General features: G+C 45.3%; 1 protein-coding gene across 1 annotated transcript; it reads right to left on the bottom strand.

Moving 5' to 3' along the window:
• Positions 1–9899: 9899 nt before the first annotated feature.
• AMZ1 (archaelysin family metallopeptidase 1) lies at positions 9900–16789 on the bottom strand. Its single transcript, XM_063314740.1, has 6 exons — positions 16370–16789; positions 15492–15659; positions 14457–14585; positions 12949–13115; positions 11568–11744; positions 9900–10629 (listed from the first exon to the last, which is right to left on the bottom strand). Exons 1-6 carry the CDS (start codon positions 16671–16673, stop codon positions 10060–10062), a joined length of 1515 nt encoding a protein of 504 aa, XP_063170810.1. The 5' UTR covers positions 16674–16789; the 3' UTR covers positions 9900–10059.
• Positions 16790–17082: the final 293 nt, after the last annotated feature.

The raw sequence follows: 17082 nt of genomic DNA, 5'->3' as shown, positions 1-17082 counted from the left end.
TATTTGTATACCCAGTCAGTCTTGGGTAGATATATTTAACAGTAAATATCCTTGCTAGTCAGTGCTAAAAATCAGCAGTTGCATATATAATGTAAGCACATCTTCTAATCATACTTGACAGTGTACAGCCTTTCTCAACCTTTTGACCCTGGAGGAACCCTTGAAATATTTTTCAGGCTCGGGGAAGGAACCCCTGCACATTCAGGCTCAAATAGAGGCCAGAAGTCACAAAATTATGATACTCGTTTCATGGGTAGGCCTGTAGATATGCATCAACAGTGTTCTTAAGCTAAACATAAAGAATGAAACTGACCTCTTCAATGGAAAGTTGCCTGGACTTGAAACAATTTTTAAAATAAATCGTGATTTCCCAGGGAACCCCTAGTGACCTCTCGCAGAACCTCAGGGTTCCACAGAGCCTTGGTTAAGAAACCCTGGTACACATTACTGTGTATTGTTAGGATTGACTTTTTTTTTTTTTTTGCAGTCCAGTGCAGTAATATTATATGATCCTTAGCTACCTAAGCATTGCCTCTGCACTTTCTCCTGCCAGAGCCACAATATTTTTAATCTAACTGCCCCCACCCCTCCCCAGATTGTTCTCTTCTAAGTACAGTTAGGGAGAAAGGGGGAAAAAATTTTTGTAGACAGAGTACTTGATTGTAATCATCCTGACTAGCCAGGAAATGGGTCCTACGTAGGACAATCGACTTTGAATTTATGCTTTGCATGTTTTGTACCAGTTAAATAGCCTTTAGTGAGTCGCACAGTTTGTCCTTTGTCCAAAGAAGTCTCTGTAAGGCGTATAATTCTGTGTATTTGATCGTCTTGGCCAAGAACCGAGAGGAAATTCAGTGTCTGTCTGCACATACGTAGACGCATACACACCGAGTAGATTTTACATTAAAATTTGTTTAATATAAACTTTTCAGAAATCATGAGGAGGTGTGGTCCCCTCCCCCCCCCCCCCCCCATGGAACAGAAGCTGCAGGAAGGCTGGTTTCAGGGTTGGTATTTATTATGTCAGCCAACAGCAAGCATATTGTTGGAACTGACTGCAGGGTTTCCAATGTAACAGGTATGCTCTCTGAAATAAAGGAAGCAGGAATAGAGTTTTGTGCATCTATACCTAGTCAGGCAGAACGTACAAATCTTACCTGGTTTCTCTGGTCTCCTGACAAAAATGTATTTTCCATCTAAAATGGTACTGAATGAATTGCCCTCACATGGTTTTGCTATTTTACCAGTATGGTAATTCTTCTCCCTGCATTAAAGAAACACCCGACCACAGGCTGACTAGTTAGCTAAGGCTTGACTCACTGCCCGTATTTTGCTGTAGCTTGCTTGAAAATTGCTATAGTCCAGTTTAAACACACACACATTCTCCCATACACTGACCTCCATGGTTAGCTTCCTGGGGATGAGCCAGAATTCTACTGTTGGAAGAGGGAAATGCGGAGGAGGGAAAGATCTAGTTTCTAAATAGGTTTTCCAGGACTGCTGCTTAGACACTGACCGCCTGTGTATGTTGAAACAAAATGCCTTGAGTTTATGTGTTCTGATGACTATCTTTAGAGGAAGGGTTTGATTGCTTCTTAGTTTGGAGAGGCTCTCCAAAAGCTAGCCTCTTATTATAAATCTTTTATTCAGCTGGCCTTTTTATTTATAATGGGAACACGCAAATTCAAGCTTTCCCCTATGTAGTGTAAAAGATCTTGGCTATATGGTAGATCTAATAAACTTCCTGAAAGTTAGTGTAGTGCCTTCTTTTAGAAGCAGGCCCAAGGGCATTCTTAACCACTATGGCCCTACATACCTTAAAGGTAGCTTGCAGCTTTGCTTCAAGATGTCCTTTTTAGAACAATCAGAAGTGCTCCCTTATTGTATAATATTCCTTGTCTAAGCCAAGCTTAGACTCTGAACAGCAACAAAAGAAAAATAGAATGGCCTTTTACAGTACTTTGTCTATAATAGTGGAATCCCACTTGCCTATCAAGATCTGATCTGGATGCTCTTTGGAAGTTGGGAGCTGTGCTGGCCAGTCGGGGAGAACTAATCTGAAATATATGGTATATTAATATATGTCACCGAAACCAAATGAAATGTTGTAATTAAGAGCAGGCTTTGGGGCTTCTAAGAGCAAAAGCAAACAGCGCTTTGCATTCCGTGGTGGTGGTGGGGGGAAATCACAGTTTGTTTCTCCGCATAAAATACTACTTGTGTGCACAAAATAAACGAAGCCAGCCCTGCCTTGCTAGCTGACTGTGGCTCAACTGCAATCTGCAGTATTAAGAATACAGTCCTGACATGGCTTCATCCGTGCTACTTCTGCCTCTCTCCAAAGGCATCCCTGAGCATAAGTAGTCTAAGGCCTTTTTTTGAGGTGTTGCGGGATTTGAACTTGAGGCAAAGATGAGTTGCCCTCCCTGGGTCTGCCTGGAACTAAGAGCACTTCTCTGGTAGTTTAAGTAAGCGAGGTATGTCCAGCTAGATGAGTTTCGTACGCCACCTTGTATAATAGCTAATCAATCGTTCTGAAAGTGCCTTCTTGCCCTTAAAGACGGCACATGCATCTTGTAGCATACGGGTTAGCATGCACGTTGTATGTTTCAAACATTCAAGGTGTTTCAGCATGCTGAAAATATGTAAGGTGGGTCAACATCGCACCTGTATTGCAGACAAAAGAGCTAACTTACCAGAGGTTATAAAGCAAGGTCTAAGGCAGGTCTCCCCAAGCTCTTCAGCTCATCGACCCCTTCATGAAGTTTCAGATTGTTCATCGACCCCCAAATGTTTATTATATGAAAATAATTTAATAAGTGCTACTTTAACTGATGGTACTATGACTATCATAGTAACATTGACCCCTTGGATAGTCCCACCGACCCTTGGAGTCAATATTGACCACTTTGGAGAAACCTAGACCAAAGGGAGAACTTCCTGACTCTTCAGCCTCAAACAGTATCCTATGCAGCAGCCTGTATCTTAAGAGCTTGAATGAATATTTGGGGTAGGAAAGGCACGGGTTAAAGGCATGGGCCTAAGTTCAACATAGTCTATATTTTGTGGTCATCAAGTTGAGATAGATGTACCATAACAGCTGTAGCAATCTGGAATTGTATATGCTTTTAAATGGTTATCTTTTTTACATGTTAAAAAGGGCATCTGTGATCTTTTGTGGCCTCTTTTATGATGATAATTGTCTTTTCATGAAAGTGTGTTATTAAAATACTGTGGTGTAAAAATGTACTGCTTAGTTTTGAATTTGCTGCTTTGTATATACTAATTTTGTAAATGCATTAAAACGTGATTTGTTATTACTGTGCTTTAGACTCTGCCAAACAATTTAAATGCTGTTGGGGAGCAGCAGTTGTGACATGTGGGGCAGTAATGAGTGGCCTCTCTTAAAAATGCACAGGTGCTGCAGATTTTATTTAATATACCCATCATTACATCTGTTGTACAAAATCCTCTATTTTCATCAAATACTATTTTATTTTAGAAGATGCCATTTAAAAGAGAACCATATCCAGAGTGGGTTTGAGGTGCTGCCTAAGGATAGACAGCTGTTATGCAACCTCCATCATTTTTAAGGAAAGATGGACTAGCACAGACTCAATAAGAAAAAGTGGTCTACCTTTGCAGATTAAGTGGTCCCTGTGAACATTTGCAATTGAGCAGTTTTTGTTGCTGTTGTTTATTCGTTCAGCCGCTTCTGACTCTTTGTGACTTCGTGGACCAGCCCACGCCAGAGCTTCCTGTCGGTCGTCAGCTCCCCCAGGGACGGGTCCGTCACCTCTAGAATATCATCCATCCATCTTGCCCTTGGTCGGCCCCTCTTCCTTTTGCCTTCCACTCTCCCTAGCATCAGCACCTTCTCCAGGGTGTCCTGTCTTCTCATGATGTGGCCAAAGTATTTCAGTTTTGCCTTTAATATCATTCCCTCCAGTGGGCAGTCTGGCTTTATTTCCTGGAGTATGGACTGGTTTGATCTTCTTGCAGTCCAAGGCACTCTCAGAATTTTCCTCCAACACCACAGTTCCAGAGCATCTACCTTCCTTCACTCAGCCTTCCCTGCGGTCCAGCTCTCACAGCCATATGTCACTATGGGGAACACCATTGCTTTAACTATGCGGATCTTTGTTGTCAGTGTGATGTCTCTTGTTGTTTATTCATTCAGTCGCTTCTGACTCTTCGTAACTTCATGGACCAGCCCACGCCAGAGCTTCCTGTCGGTCGTCAACACCCCCAGCTCCCCCAGGGACGGGTCCGTCCCCTCTAGAATATCATCCATCCACCTTGCCCTTGGTCGGCCCCTCTTCCTTTTGCCTTCCACTCTCCCCAGCATCAGCATCTTCTCCAGGGTGTTCTGTCTTCTCATTAGGTGGCCAACGTATTTCAGTTTTGCCTTTAATATCATTCCCTCAAGTGAGTAGTTTTCACGGCAAGAATACTGGGGTGGGTGGCTATTACCTTCCCCAGGGATCGCATTTAGTCTGACCTCTCTGTCATGACCTTCCCGTCTTGGGTGGCCCTTCACGGTTTAGCTCATGGCGTCACTGAGGTGCTCAAGCTGCAGCCCAATGACAAGGTAATGATCCTTTGCCGAAGAATTGAGCCATGGTAACTATAATTATGCTTTTATTGACTTGAACGGGAAAATGATTTGAGCGTGGTTTGTATTTTCAATGAAAATAAATGAAACATTAGGAAAATGCCGTTGCCCATAGCCTAATAAGATTAAAGATAGATTATGTATGGCAATAATATATTCATGTTAGCCAGTTCCAGAAATCTACAAAAAAGAGAGCAGAGGTATTGAAGAACTTGTCTCTTGTCCAACTCTGTCTTCCAGCGTTTCAGTAGCTGACGCTGCAGCCCAGAATCCTCTCAAATTGGAGGCATTTCATGCTTCAGTACTTAGGACCACAGCTGGACTCCACTGATGATACCTGTTAAGTCATTTTCGATTATTGGATGCGCAGCGTGACCTCCATTTGTGCCCCTTTCCTTCTGAAGTGTCTTTCTCTTCTAGGCTTTCGACAACTTTAAAGGCGGCAAATGGGAAAGCGCAGGTCGCTCACCCCAGCCCTTTTCTGTACACTAGCCATGCCTTTGACTCAAACACTGTATCTGGCAGATTGTGCCTCTCTCTTCCTTTCTGTGCTGATGGAACTTTTGTGAAAGAAAACTTAGAACAATTCTAAATTGGCTGGGCATAATTTCTATTCTGCCTTTCCGTCTAAAGCAATTAACAGTGTAAAAAAAAAAAAAAAGGCATAGAGATAGTCACGTGGTGAAACAAAAACAGCTCTTTTAGTCTGTCTCCCTGCCTGAACACATCGCGGCCATCTGTCTGCAGAATGAATATGAGTTTCATATGCCGTGTAATGTGTAAATCTGTATATTAATGGGTTGAACAGATGGGGGAGATGTGAATCTGGAGGGCCGCCTCCTCTCTCTTCCCTTACCTAATTGTGGTTGTAATAAAAGAACAAGAATGCTGTGTGAAGGATGAGCACCATCTAGTGCAGTGTTCCTCAACCAGGGCAATTTCTAGATGTGTGGACTTCAAATCCCAGAGTGCCACAGAGCCACTGATGAGAATTCTGGATGTTGAAGTCCACACACCTGGAATGTGCCAAGGTTGAGAAACATTGGTCTGCTGCAGTGTTTCTCAACTTTGGCAACTTTAAGATGTGTGGACTTAAACACCCAGAATCCCCTAGCCAGCACACATTGTTCCCTTTTGCTATTCTTTCGATGGAATGCTTCAAGAGAAGCGAGCAATCCTTTATTTGCAGCCAGAGGCCAACGTGTTGGAACAGTGGTTCTCAACCTCCACAAGTTTAAGCTGGGCAGATTTCAGCTCCCAAATTCTGGGAGTTGAAGTCCGCCCAGCTTAAATTCGCGGAGGTTGAGAAACACTGCATTAGAATAATCTACAGGCAATAGACGTCAGACAACAATACATAATAGAAGAGTAACATAAAAGCAGCAGGAGATTATTTCTTACAACTGTTGAAAAAGCGGGGTTCTTGGTTTTGGCAACCTCTTGTCTGCTTCCATGGTCACTGAAATTTTTTGATGCCTTATACCTTGCAGTGTGCTGCTTGTCTACAAGTAAAATACGGATTTGATAAAATCTGTCAGCGTTCACATTCCTCCTATATCTGTCCGAAAGTCTGGCGAGGCTGGGTGACCCGGATGGATTAACGCAAGGTACTTCTTTCCTTTGGTTAAGAATCTTTAAAAATAGCCAACTTCCTGACATCCCAGTGGGATTTCTACCCAACCGAGTCGGGCTTGATGCTGCTGTGTTCTTTGGTCAGCTTTCACCCGAACAGATTTATGCCAGAGCTTCCTAATCAAACCATTCTTGCTTGGAAGCAACTTATAAAATTGCTTGTGAACTCTGCCTGAGCAATGCTGTGATAACTGGATAGATTCTGAATAAAGGTCCCAGCTTAGTTTGAAAGGCCTAATCCCTCTTTCCTGTTCTGTTGGTTAACGATGAAGATTTCTGTACACCCAGTTTGTTATTCTCTCCAAAGCAGAGGGCAGGTGAGAGAATTCAAATGCTCCTCTGTTCCTCCACCCCCATATAACGAAGCCTGGAGTTTGATATGATTAAACCTGGTTGTCCTTCCTTGAAATATCTCAGCTATTTGTTCAACTCGTGAACTTGAAGTGGAAGCAGTTTCTTAAAGAACAGGAAACCCTCATTGTGCACGACAGCGGCAAAGATGGGATTTCTGCGAGTTTTGGTTTGCTTCTGCTTCCCTTCCAACTGACTGACTTTGCAAGGCGAATCATTGAGAATCAGAAGGCTGTAATATAATCGATATGCCTGCTATTGCCTTCCTTTTTTTTCTAGTTATTGTCCTGTTCTTCCTTTACACAGACCCATCGTAATACAGGTGTAATTTCTATACCTGTAATTCCCTGGCAGGGTACGCCTTTGATTCCATTCCGTGTTTGGAGGGCTGGCGTCTTGCTTTCACATTTATCCTGTTTGAGAATGTATTACACAGGTCTGCATTTATGGTGGTCCTTTGTATTCTAGTCAGCTGTGAAATATTTGTGTTTGTCTTAGAAGTCTGCATTGCTGTGAGCTTTTTTTCTTAACATTCAGATAAACAAGAATACAGCACTAACGCTTCCCAACAGCAGCCCTTCTTTAGTCTTTGAGAGTTTTCATACGCTGTAGCTCAGAGCTTTACAAGCATTCCCCTTAACAGACAACCTCTGTGAATTGTAGTGGTGTGGATGGTGAAACAGCTGTGCTTGTTAGTGAAAGAAGCAAAGCCCCAGTATGGTGCATTCCAAATGTACCAGAGTATTGTTCCCATCAACCCTGGTTTATTGAGTATGCTGGACTGTGGCGTTCTAGACCAACATATCTGGAAGACATCATGCTGAGAAATGTCCCAATAAAAAACAGTGAATATTGACAAAATTATGTGTTTCATTCCTACCAAACTGTTCCCAGATTGGTTTGGTTTCATGCCTGATTAGTTATGTAATCTCAGCAACATTGGTTTATTCAATAACTCGGTTAAACCATGGCTCTGCAAACCAAGTCTATTTCTTCATCTGGAGTTAGAGCGAAGCATGGGGGGGGGCAACTAGATTTCCCTCCCCTTTCTCTGCTGGCCCACGGGTACATAAATTCCCATCACAACTCTTACCTTTGTTTTAGAGATCCCTTGTGGCTACAGGTAATTTGCCTGGGACTTTTCTGTGTTTATTTTTATTATGTTTCAGCCTACCATCTGCTCCCAGATATCTCATCAATATCGGCAAATTGTGTCTCAGTTCGGTGGCTACAGTGCGGCTGCTCGATTCCTCGGCAATTCTAACCTCGGCTGCTGGAATCCCTTATATATTCTCTTAGGGCTCTGATACTGCATTGAAACTTGGCCCGGCACTGTTTTAGTAGCGTCGTTCCTCACGATTGGGGTTGAGTGTCTAGAGAAAAGCACGCTTCGAAGTTGCATTTGTCTGCCCACCTGAAGCCTCGTTGAACTGGGTCGTAGAAGCTGGAAGACTTCATAGGTTTTAGAAATGAAGAGACTGGGGTGGCTCTAAGCTTATATTTTGGCTTTGATTATAGGGAGGGCATATTTGTTGTCATTCTTTCTGGCTCTTTTGATGGTCGACGTTGGAGGTGACTGGGAGCCTGTGTCGCTCTTGGTACGCTTGGGAGCGCTCTCCAAAAGCTAGCCTCTCAGGCGGCAAGGTGCTGGTTCTTTCCTGGTGGGATAATGAGCTCTGGGAAGAAGGATTGAGGCTCCTGGCCCTGACCTCGTCTGCCCCATTCAGCCTGTGGGCCAGGCCAGGCATATCCTACGTGCTTTTGCTGTGCCGCCTGCTAGAGCCGGCGTTTGCCGCGGAGAAGAGCGGATGCATTTGGCTTCTCCTGCGCAAGAGGCGTTTTCAGCCCCGTGCCAAATTAAACTACGGGAGAGCATGGGGCGCGTACCTGTGCGTGAGCAGGAGCCCGGGCCCAGCAGCTGTTTTTCAGAGAGGGGCCAGATAGAGTCTCTTCCCTTGCACAACGGTTGCTATAGCAACCTCTTGTGCTGCAGACCCTTTTGCGAGCTGACGGGGGAGACGCAGGCTCAATGTTGGCTTCTGTGTTGCTGGTGGTGGTGGTGGTGGTGGTGGTTTTAATCTAATCAAAGTGTTTATTTCTAAAATGCTCCTCTCTCTCCTGCCTGCCTTGATCCTCTGTGGCCGCCAAATGGTACACAGGCTTGCCGTTTTTCTTTAACCGGCAAACAGGAATGCGTAATGTGTGTTTTATGGTCTGTCACAAAAGGAATTAAAACCATATTGAATCAGCTGGGAGCAGCTATAGGGCTAAGCCGGTCTTACTGCCTGCTTTTTCACAAAGGGTACGCCGGGTTGAGAGAAGGGAGGCCGCAGGTGTTTCCAGCCAATAACTGATTCTGTTCACCTTTTTCAAGCTATGCTTATTCCTTATTTTCACCCTTTGCCCGTGTAAGTCTCATGGATTGTTACATAGTCTGTGAGAGCTGCCGTGTACGTGGCTGTTTTAATCATGAAGTCTTCAGGTGGAAAAATCAAAATTGAGGAACTTGGCTTCCCCAGATCACTGTTTTACGTCACCCTCTACAGAAGTTTCCAATTCTGCACTTCATAGCGGGGGCCTTAGAACAGTGTTCTTCTCAGGTGGGCCTGAACCGGTTTCAAGCTCGCATCCTCTACTTCAGGCTCACTTATTACGAAGTGGGGAGATGGGAGAGAAGGTCCCTTTTAGACCTGGAATCCTAAAACTGATATATAAAATTAAAAGCTTCATCATGAGAGAAGAGGGAGGTCTGCTTTTCAAACCAGGTCTTTGACCCCCAAGGATTAAGCAAAAGGCTAGATGAATGCGCCTAATAACGTCCCACCTTTTCCCAGATCTCTCTCCTATCCCACAGAAGTTCAGGCTGGGGGCGGCATGGTCTCGGTAACAATTTGTATTTGTTAGGAGGAGTGATCACAGGTAGAAAATCTGATGCAAACTGGCAGAGGAGAGCAGAATAAAGGGGCTTCTCTACTGTCCTGTTTCTCAGACTGAGAATGCTATGCAACATGGAGTGTGTTCATCACCTGAATGGACGCTTTCAAAAATCAGGTATTATATAACTCGCAGGATGATTACATAAACATGTAAAGCTGTCTTCTGCAGCGTTGTTCGCACTTGTGTCTTCCACGGTGGCTGTTCACCGTTTTTGATAGGGATCTTATCCTGACCTGCAAATCATAATAATTTAAACTAGACCCATGGCTACACCTAGATCTCTACGAGAGATATCCTCCCCCTGTAGATTAAAGAGGGGCTCTTTTTCCAGGAACTACCAGAGGAAGGATAGGGGCAGACCTCATCCAAAGAAAGTGACTTTATTGCCCTTGGGAAGTTATTTTCTCTGACAAAACAATAAGAATTTGCAGTTGAAAAGACAAGAGGCATAATAGGAGAAACAAGACTAACAAAACCCACACTTCATCCATCGTTTTTTAAAAGCGGGCAAATGTCTCAGGAAGCTAGCTTTCTTCCCACCTCCAGCGATGAGGGGAGGATTCTGCTCTTGCCAGTTTTCTGGAGCTAAGTTTCCTTCTTAAAGAGGAGAATTTGTCTCCGAGAACTTTCCTCAGCCCAGGGCTGTCACTGGTGAAAGGTAAGTCTTTCCGCGTGTTGGGCAGCCGTCCTGTGAACATCTCCCATCGTGTCAGAGCATCCACAGTCCGGTCCAGTTGCTGGATTTCCTCTTCCGGCACCTCCTTTTCAAGAGCTGCAATGCACATCTCAAGCCACAGTTTGTACTCCTTGACTATGTCCAGGGGCTTGGGGGTGCTGCCCAATTGTTCTTGGTCTGGAACGCTGGCCAGAGAAGTCGGCTGCTCGTCAAGGTTGAGATCCTGCAACGCGGACACCCCTTGGCTGCAGGTGTCTGGGGTCAAGGGCTCCGAGAGGGAGGTCACTGCCTCGGAATCATTCTCACAACCCATCCCAGAATCTGCACTGTGTGGCCAAGTGTCCTCTGACACAGAGAGGTCTGTACACTCTTGGCTGAACCAGGTAGATGAAATAGTTTGCATCCAGGTGTAGAGCTTCTGTACCCAAATCCCCCCCGAACAAACAAACAAAGGTGGATCTTTCTGTTGTCATTCCACAGCATTGCGCTAATCATCAAGTTCTCTGCACCCTCTACATAACGTACGCCCAATTTTGGAGAGGCCGAAAAAGTCAGCAATTTAACCACCTTTATCCTTTGAAAAACTCTCTGGGCTGAACAGCTATAAAGGTAATTCTCAAAGCATCTGTGGACATGCTAAATTCTCACAGCCTGAAAAAAGTCAGATAGTTGAGTAGGAAGTTCCAGGCATTCATTACGTAATGCAGGAATTTCCAACTTGAAGCAACCAAAGTATGGAGTTGGAAGGTACCGCTTGCTGGTAACTTAATCCAGACTGCTAATCAAGCCAGAAACTTCCGTTCTAAGCCCAAAGGAAAACATTCAGCAGCGGTGGGTGACTTGAGACCTCAAACAGCACAATCTCTAAGCCAAGCTGCAGACAGGGCTGTAATCCTACGAACTGCTCTGAACGTTACATAGCCAAAGTCCATCCTGTGGTGCTACCTGAACAGTTTGGATCACAGCTGGCTGAACTATAGATTAGCTTTCTTCCCACCTTCTTCCACTCCCTGAATTCCTTTTCCCTCCTGCGTTGCTGTCGTAGACTGCAAGCAGGAGGCAAGGAACTTTTGCTAGTTGCTCTGGGCGTTTCCCTCCACCCAAAAGTCAGTTCTTCCAGTCTCGATTGAGTGCCCAATTTGGTTGGAACAGAAGACGTGTTGCAGATGGACAGGCTGGGCCTAGTAACAAAATGTTGGGAATTATGAGGCATCCCTGTCCCCTGGTAACACACCCCAGGGTTCCCTTGTTTCTGCTGTTTGGGTCTCAGCTCCTCTGGTGAGGGTTCTTGAGTGCCTCAGCAAGGAGCCAGGCTTTGCCTAGAGGAGGAGGACCGCACCGTCTCCAGCTGCTTACCCTGTAGCGCTCGATGAGCTTGAAGCCCACAACGTACTGCAGCTTCCGAAGACAGATTGGGCAGGGTTCGAGCGGGCGCAGCAGGACCTCGTCCAGGCTCAGGGCGCCTTGCATGATGCACTGGAGCCAGCGGCAATTCCCCAGGCCAATCAGATGACATATCTCGTGGCATGTGACCTTTTATATGAAAAACTAAGAATAAATAAAGTTGAACTTGCAACTCTTTCCCACCTGGTCCATTTTTCCTTTGTTTTGTTCTGTCTTCCTGTCACTGGTGATGCTGTGTTAAACAAAAAATGTTCTATCCCATATCTTTACTTTTCTGAACCTTCACATCCTCCCATTTGGGTGTTTTGATGAGCTGATCCCACTGTGCAGAAAAGCATGGAATGGCAGTCATGGATTTTGTACGTTTCGCCCATCCCAAACTCAGAAATTGCCTACGTATGGAATATTAGCATGCCTATGCAAAAATCTTCCTGTCATTGTTACCTTGCCTTCCTGCACGAACTTTTATTTTTAACATGCGGCGGTGTTTAAACAAATTACTCCTACAATAATATTCCACTGCCATACAGTCCAGGAAGTGCCATGTGGCCGTACCGTTCCCCTCGCTCCCCAAACTTTCATTGCAAAATGCCCTTGAAGCTTAAAAGAGTTACTGCACTAAGGAAGTAGGTGTCCTGTACCTTTTCTAAATAAATGCAACTCATCTCAGGGTGAGAGTTAACAGTAGTTAAAATTGCAGTGGGAGGCCTGGGTATACAAAATGCTCAGAGAGCATGTGGGGTGCCGTGCAAGAACTTCCTTCATACAGGTTTCAGCTGAAACTAGATTGCCCTCACAAAACTGGTTATGCAAGACACAAGCCGGAGGCCTTTGGCAGATAAATTCAGGCTGCTGAATGGGAAATTCATTTCAGACGGATTGGTCATTGTTTGCTCTGCCTGTAGAGATTCCTAGGTTAATATTACCTCTGCAAACAGCTGCTTTTGTTTGCACTAGTCCGAGAGGCCAGTGCTGTGTCTTGTAAATAAGCTTTCTAAATAATTAACCTTAATTCAGTGTTGTGCAAATACATTATCAAAGGGTGAGAAGTGGCTGCAGAACCTCCTACAGCTATTGACTTGTTGACTAATTCTGAGCAGCCTTAAGATCGGTGTGTTCACTGGCTTTCTAAGTACACTTGCTCCGCCTTGGAGGTACCTTCTCAAAGTAGTCCTTTGTCCCATGCTGCCTAGCCTAAAAATGGCTCCCAACCTCAGAAAGTTATTCCAGCAGGTCCCATTCCTGAGATATATTCGACTGGAAGCATGAGGATTGTGCAAAAAAGCATGTCTCTTACCATCTCGGTACCGACACTGGACCGTGTGCGTCTCACCTTGCAGCACTGAAGCATTTCCAGCATGTTGAACAACAACGTCTGCTTTCTGGCTAGTTCCGCTTCTTCATCGTGAGCTTCCTGTCGCCGTGGAGATGGATTTAAAGTGGTGCAACCCACCTGGGGGAAGTCGCTGGAAAATCTGGCAAAGCTACACACACCCACTTCTATGGAGAGAGGAAACCAGGGTGAGAAAGGTTGGTCCCATTTCCACAGGTGTCCCACCTCCTATACACACGATCAAGGTTGTCTTCCTGGGCAAGGTTGAATCGTTGGTTTTAAAATTTTGTCCTTGGAACTTTTAAATCCATTTCCAGCAGTATGATACGTTTTATAAGATGAGCTACACGGTAATTCCATGCACAGTAGAATTAAAGATTATCACAGTGGATTAACACTGGTGTCATTGATAAGATTTCCAGCTTGCCCCTTCAAGGACGTTTCCGCTTACAGTCAAGGAATAAATACGAAGTAGAAACAAAGAAGGATCAGGCAATGTAAAAAAGCAGAATCAAGTCTTGACTAAGGCTAGATAAACATTTAAAATTGTATATTTTTCTTATTTTTCGTCTTTCGTTTCTGCCAGCATAATCCATGCCCAATATAAAAAAGGGGGTGGAATAGGGCCTGTCTAGTTAAGCCTCAGTGGCATCCCTACTACACTGTAGGTTAATGGAAATTACAGAATTACTCCGTAGCAGAAGAACTGCCAAGATTTCTGGATGCAAAGATTAGAACTGATTGTTGGTTTGAATAATACTATTAAAAAATATTTGGGGGAGAGGGACTCATTTGTCCACTCTTTTTTTGGATCTGGCTTCACCATTCAGTTAACATTCTCTGCAGAAGGAGCCTTGGCAGTGAGAGAGTGAACGATGGAGAGAAGTGACAGGATAATGGAAGCCAATCGAGTCACAAGGCCTTTATTTTAGCGGTTTAGAACAAAAATGGATGGCATGTATTATGAATGAGCTCCTGGGGAAACAGGTTTGGAAGAGAAGAAAGCGAGACCACTTGAAGGCTCTTGAATTGGTGGAATAGTGGTTGTTTCAGGATGAAAGTGTGGCTGGTGCTACTGTTGGAAAGATGTCCGGGCCTTCTGTTTTGTCTCCTTTAACAGATTTCTGTGGCCCAAAGACTTGCTATGGCCGACCCCGGTCCTCCAAAGTCTCAGGTGGAGAACTGAGATGGCCCACCAGCCATATTCTCTAATCTATACTACCTTTTCTACAGGGATCTCCAGCCCAGCACTTGTAATGTTAAGAACACTTTGGAATTTCAGTGCCTAATGAGGTCCTAATGACCACATTCTGTGAAAGCTGAGGTAGAAAACAATGTTCTGAAGCTCTTTATATCTCATCAACAGGCGTGGTGGTAATGTAACTTCTGAGTGTTCCTCTGTATCTCAGAAGCGTCATTCCCAACAGCGCAATTTGTACGAGGTGGGCTAAACTTTGGGAGACAGAATCCATCCCCACGCCCAGTAGAAGACAGGATGTAAAGCAAACCTTGGCCTGGCAAGAATTTGCCAAAGGTGAAGCTCCACGTCTCACGTGGGTAGAGGTCAGCAAGGGTGAGGCCCAGGACACAGAGAGCATCCATTGGCTTGTTGTTCTTCAGAAAGGTCAGGATGCCATCTAAAGGAGCAAAAAGGGCAGAATGGAATTACGCCTGAAACCTGCTTCTCTCTGGCCGCCTTGGAGTAGCATTGGATGTCGTGCGCTTGCTCTTTTCCCAACACGAAGTACAGCCCGCCCTGCTCTTAGATGCTTCAGACAAAAGGTGGCTTCATCCAAATGGCAGCTCCTTCAAAATGAATCAACAGACGTTCTAGCAAACGAAAGTTGCAGGCCTCCCAGCTCAGTTCCATAACACAAGCAACCATGGCACGAAAAGAGTCCGTCCGTTGCACCAGACCGTAGCTTACACCCATCCCCGTTCTCCCAGCCCCAACAACAGCCAACTAACATCAAAGCCGAGTTCAGACACCTTGGAACCGCTCCTTCTGCTAAAGCGTCCCAACTGTAATCCTACGTTACTCACAGGTTGACCCCACCCAACACGACGGACCCGAAGAAGAGTGGAGAGGGATCACAGTACACTGTACAATCCCCCAGCTGGTGTGGCTACCCTTGTTACATGCTGTGCCTCTTTAATGCTCCTGTTCAGATATACATTGCAATTTTTCCCTGCGTCCTGGACAGGATACGTATCTCAAGACCCATCTAGAAAGCCTTTGTCTTTTTGGAGGCCTGTCGGGAGTGCCCCTGCCTTGTCCCCAGCCCAGTTTAACACCTTTCGTGATGACTCAAAGATGAAAATGTGCAAAAAGGAAAAAAATTGAGCAGTTGTTCATCTGCTTGTTGATACAATCTTTGGGCCGCCGGTGCTCTTCTACAGAGCAGGATGCTTCACTCCCGCTCCTTTGCCCTTCGTGTGTGGAAAAGAGGGGTATCCTTCTGAAAGGAGTTGAGCGTAAGGAGGAATTCAAGTTCCGAGTGACCCCACCACCACCATCCCAGGTTGTCCGGTCGTCGCCTTGCCTGTGTGAAGTTGCGCTCTGTCTGAATCCTGGTTGTGACGGTAACAGCAGTGGATGGAAGAGATGGGGATCGAAGGGAGGCACTTAACTCGGAGGCCCAGGAAGAAAGACTCAACGCAGCTCCGGAGAGAATCCAGGAGAGAAATTCCAACGGGGCCTTCACTTAAGTCTGTGAACAGAAGCACCAAGTGACATTTTCATGGATTTTCACATGTTGACTTGGGGGGGGGGGGGTCACGCTTTCCTGTTGATGGAGACGCACAAGAAAGTGGGGAAAATTTGGTGGGTCTACACAGTATTGTAGCCATTTAAGGAGTCTTGATCTCATCCAGGAACCCCTCACTTTTCTGTGGGGGGAAGTGGATAGTTTTTTTAAGAGCTGCTTTCCAATAATTAAAAGAATTCGCCTGCACAATGAAACAAGCCAATTTCCTTGGGTTTAGAGAGCCGTACGGCGACATCTCAGACATTGACTACATAGTAGTCCAGTGTTTCTCAACCTTGGCCACTTTAAGAGGTGTGGACTTCAACTACCAGGATTCCGCAGCTGTCTGGGGAATTCTGGGAGTGAAGTCCACACCTCTTAAAGTGGCCAGGGTTGAGAAACACTGCAGCAGTCTAAGCAATATGAGAAAATTGATGTGGGAAGATACGGATGGGGCTGCTTGTCCAATACCAGAGATTTTATTGGCTCTGGTGGAGATTTACAGCAGGTGAGGGCATCCTGTTGGCTCTGACCCTTAGGGAACGCCAGGAATTGAGTCTCCTTGCTAAGTGCTGTCCTAAGGGAAGTGCTGTTGCAAGAGAAGGCAGGCAGGCACCCTCCTTGCTCTGTGACACAGTCCACCCACCCACCCCCAAATCCAACAGACAAGTTACCTATGGGTTGCAAGTAAATGTGCTTGCGGCAGAATCGTTGCTTTTTCTTCAGCAAAGCGTAGTAGAAGGTTTCAAAGTCCTCAGGGGCATCGGGGTGGCTGAGGAGCCAGTCAAAGGCCGTCCTGATGAACAGGCTGCAGAAAAGGGTCCGGCGAGGGTTGTATGCTTCCGACAGGAAGAGCTGCTCGGTGCTAGAGAAGGCTGTAGCATAGAGCTCCTGCAGGGCAGGATCTGTTGAAATCAGAGCATCCTTCAGTGCCCGGGGCCCAAAGCTGAATTCCTGAGCATGTCTGCACTGCAACATTGCTGACAACCAACCGTGGTTGGAAGGAGTCGCCTTCTGCAAGGAGAGGAGCTGTGGTTAATCGTATTACCCACACTTTGCTCTTGGCAAAGGTCGTAAAGGGGTTCTCCACTCTGTTAAACCCTGCCTGGAAATCTCACACTTTTCAGGGGACTGGTCAAGGGTTCAGAAATAATTAAACAGTTTCTCCTGAACCTTTTTTATGTAAGTGTGATCCAAGGGCCCGTTGATGGGGCAAACGTGTGTTCCTTATCCTCATAGTTCAAGAACTATGCATATATCTGGATTATGGATACGTCATGAAACGAGCTATAGGAGAGTTATGTCTGCTTTGTATTTCATGCACACTCCATGAAAGATCAGAAAAGGAAGAACTTCTCATGCTTGATTCTTTCACTGAAAGGCTTCT

The sequence above is a fragment of the Candoia aspera genome, chromosome 14, assembly GCF_035149785.1.
Source record: "Candoia aspera isolate rCanAsp1 chromosome 14, rCanAsp1.hap2, whole genome shotgun sequence".
Taxonomy (NCBI): domain Eukaryota; kingdom Metazoa; phylum Chordata; class Lepidosauria; order Squamata; family Boidae; genus Candoia; species Candoia aspera.
This window is presented reverse-complemented; position numbering and strand designations above follow the sequence as displayed.

Bases quoted from the DNA above. Each gene is read 5' to 3' on its own strand.
- AMZ1 (XM_063314740.1), bottom strand. From the start codon at position 16,673: ATGTTGCAGTGCAGACATGCTCAGGAATTCAGCTTTGGGCCCCGGGCA. The intron at 13,116-14,456 runs GTTTGCTTTACA...CTCTCTCCATAG, and splicing joins CAAATTCTTGCCAGGCCAAG to AAGTGGGTGTGTGTAGCTTT. The intron at 10,630-11,567 runs GTAAGCAGCTGG...ATTTGGGTACAG, and splicing joins AGCTCATCGAGCGCTACAGG to AAGCTCTACACCTGGATGCA.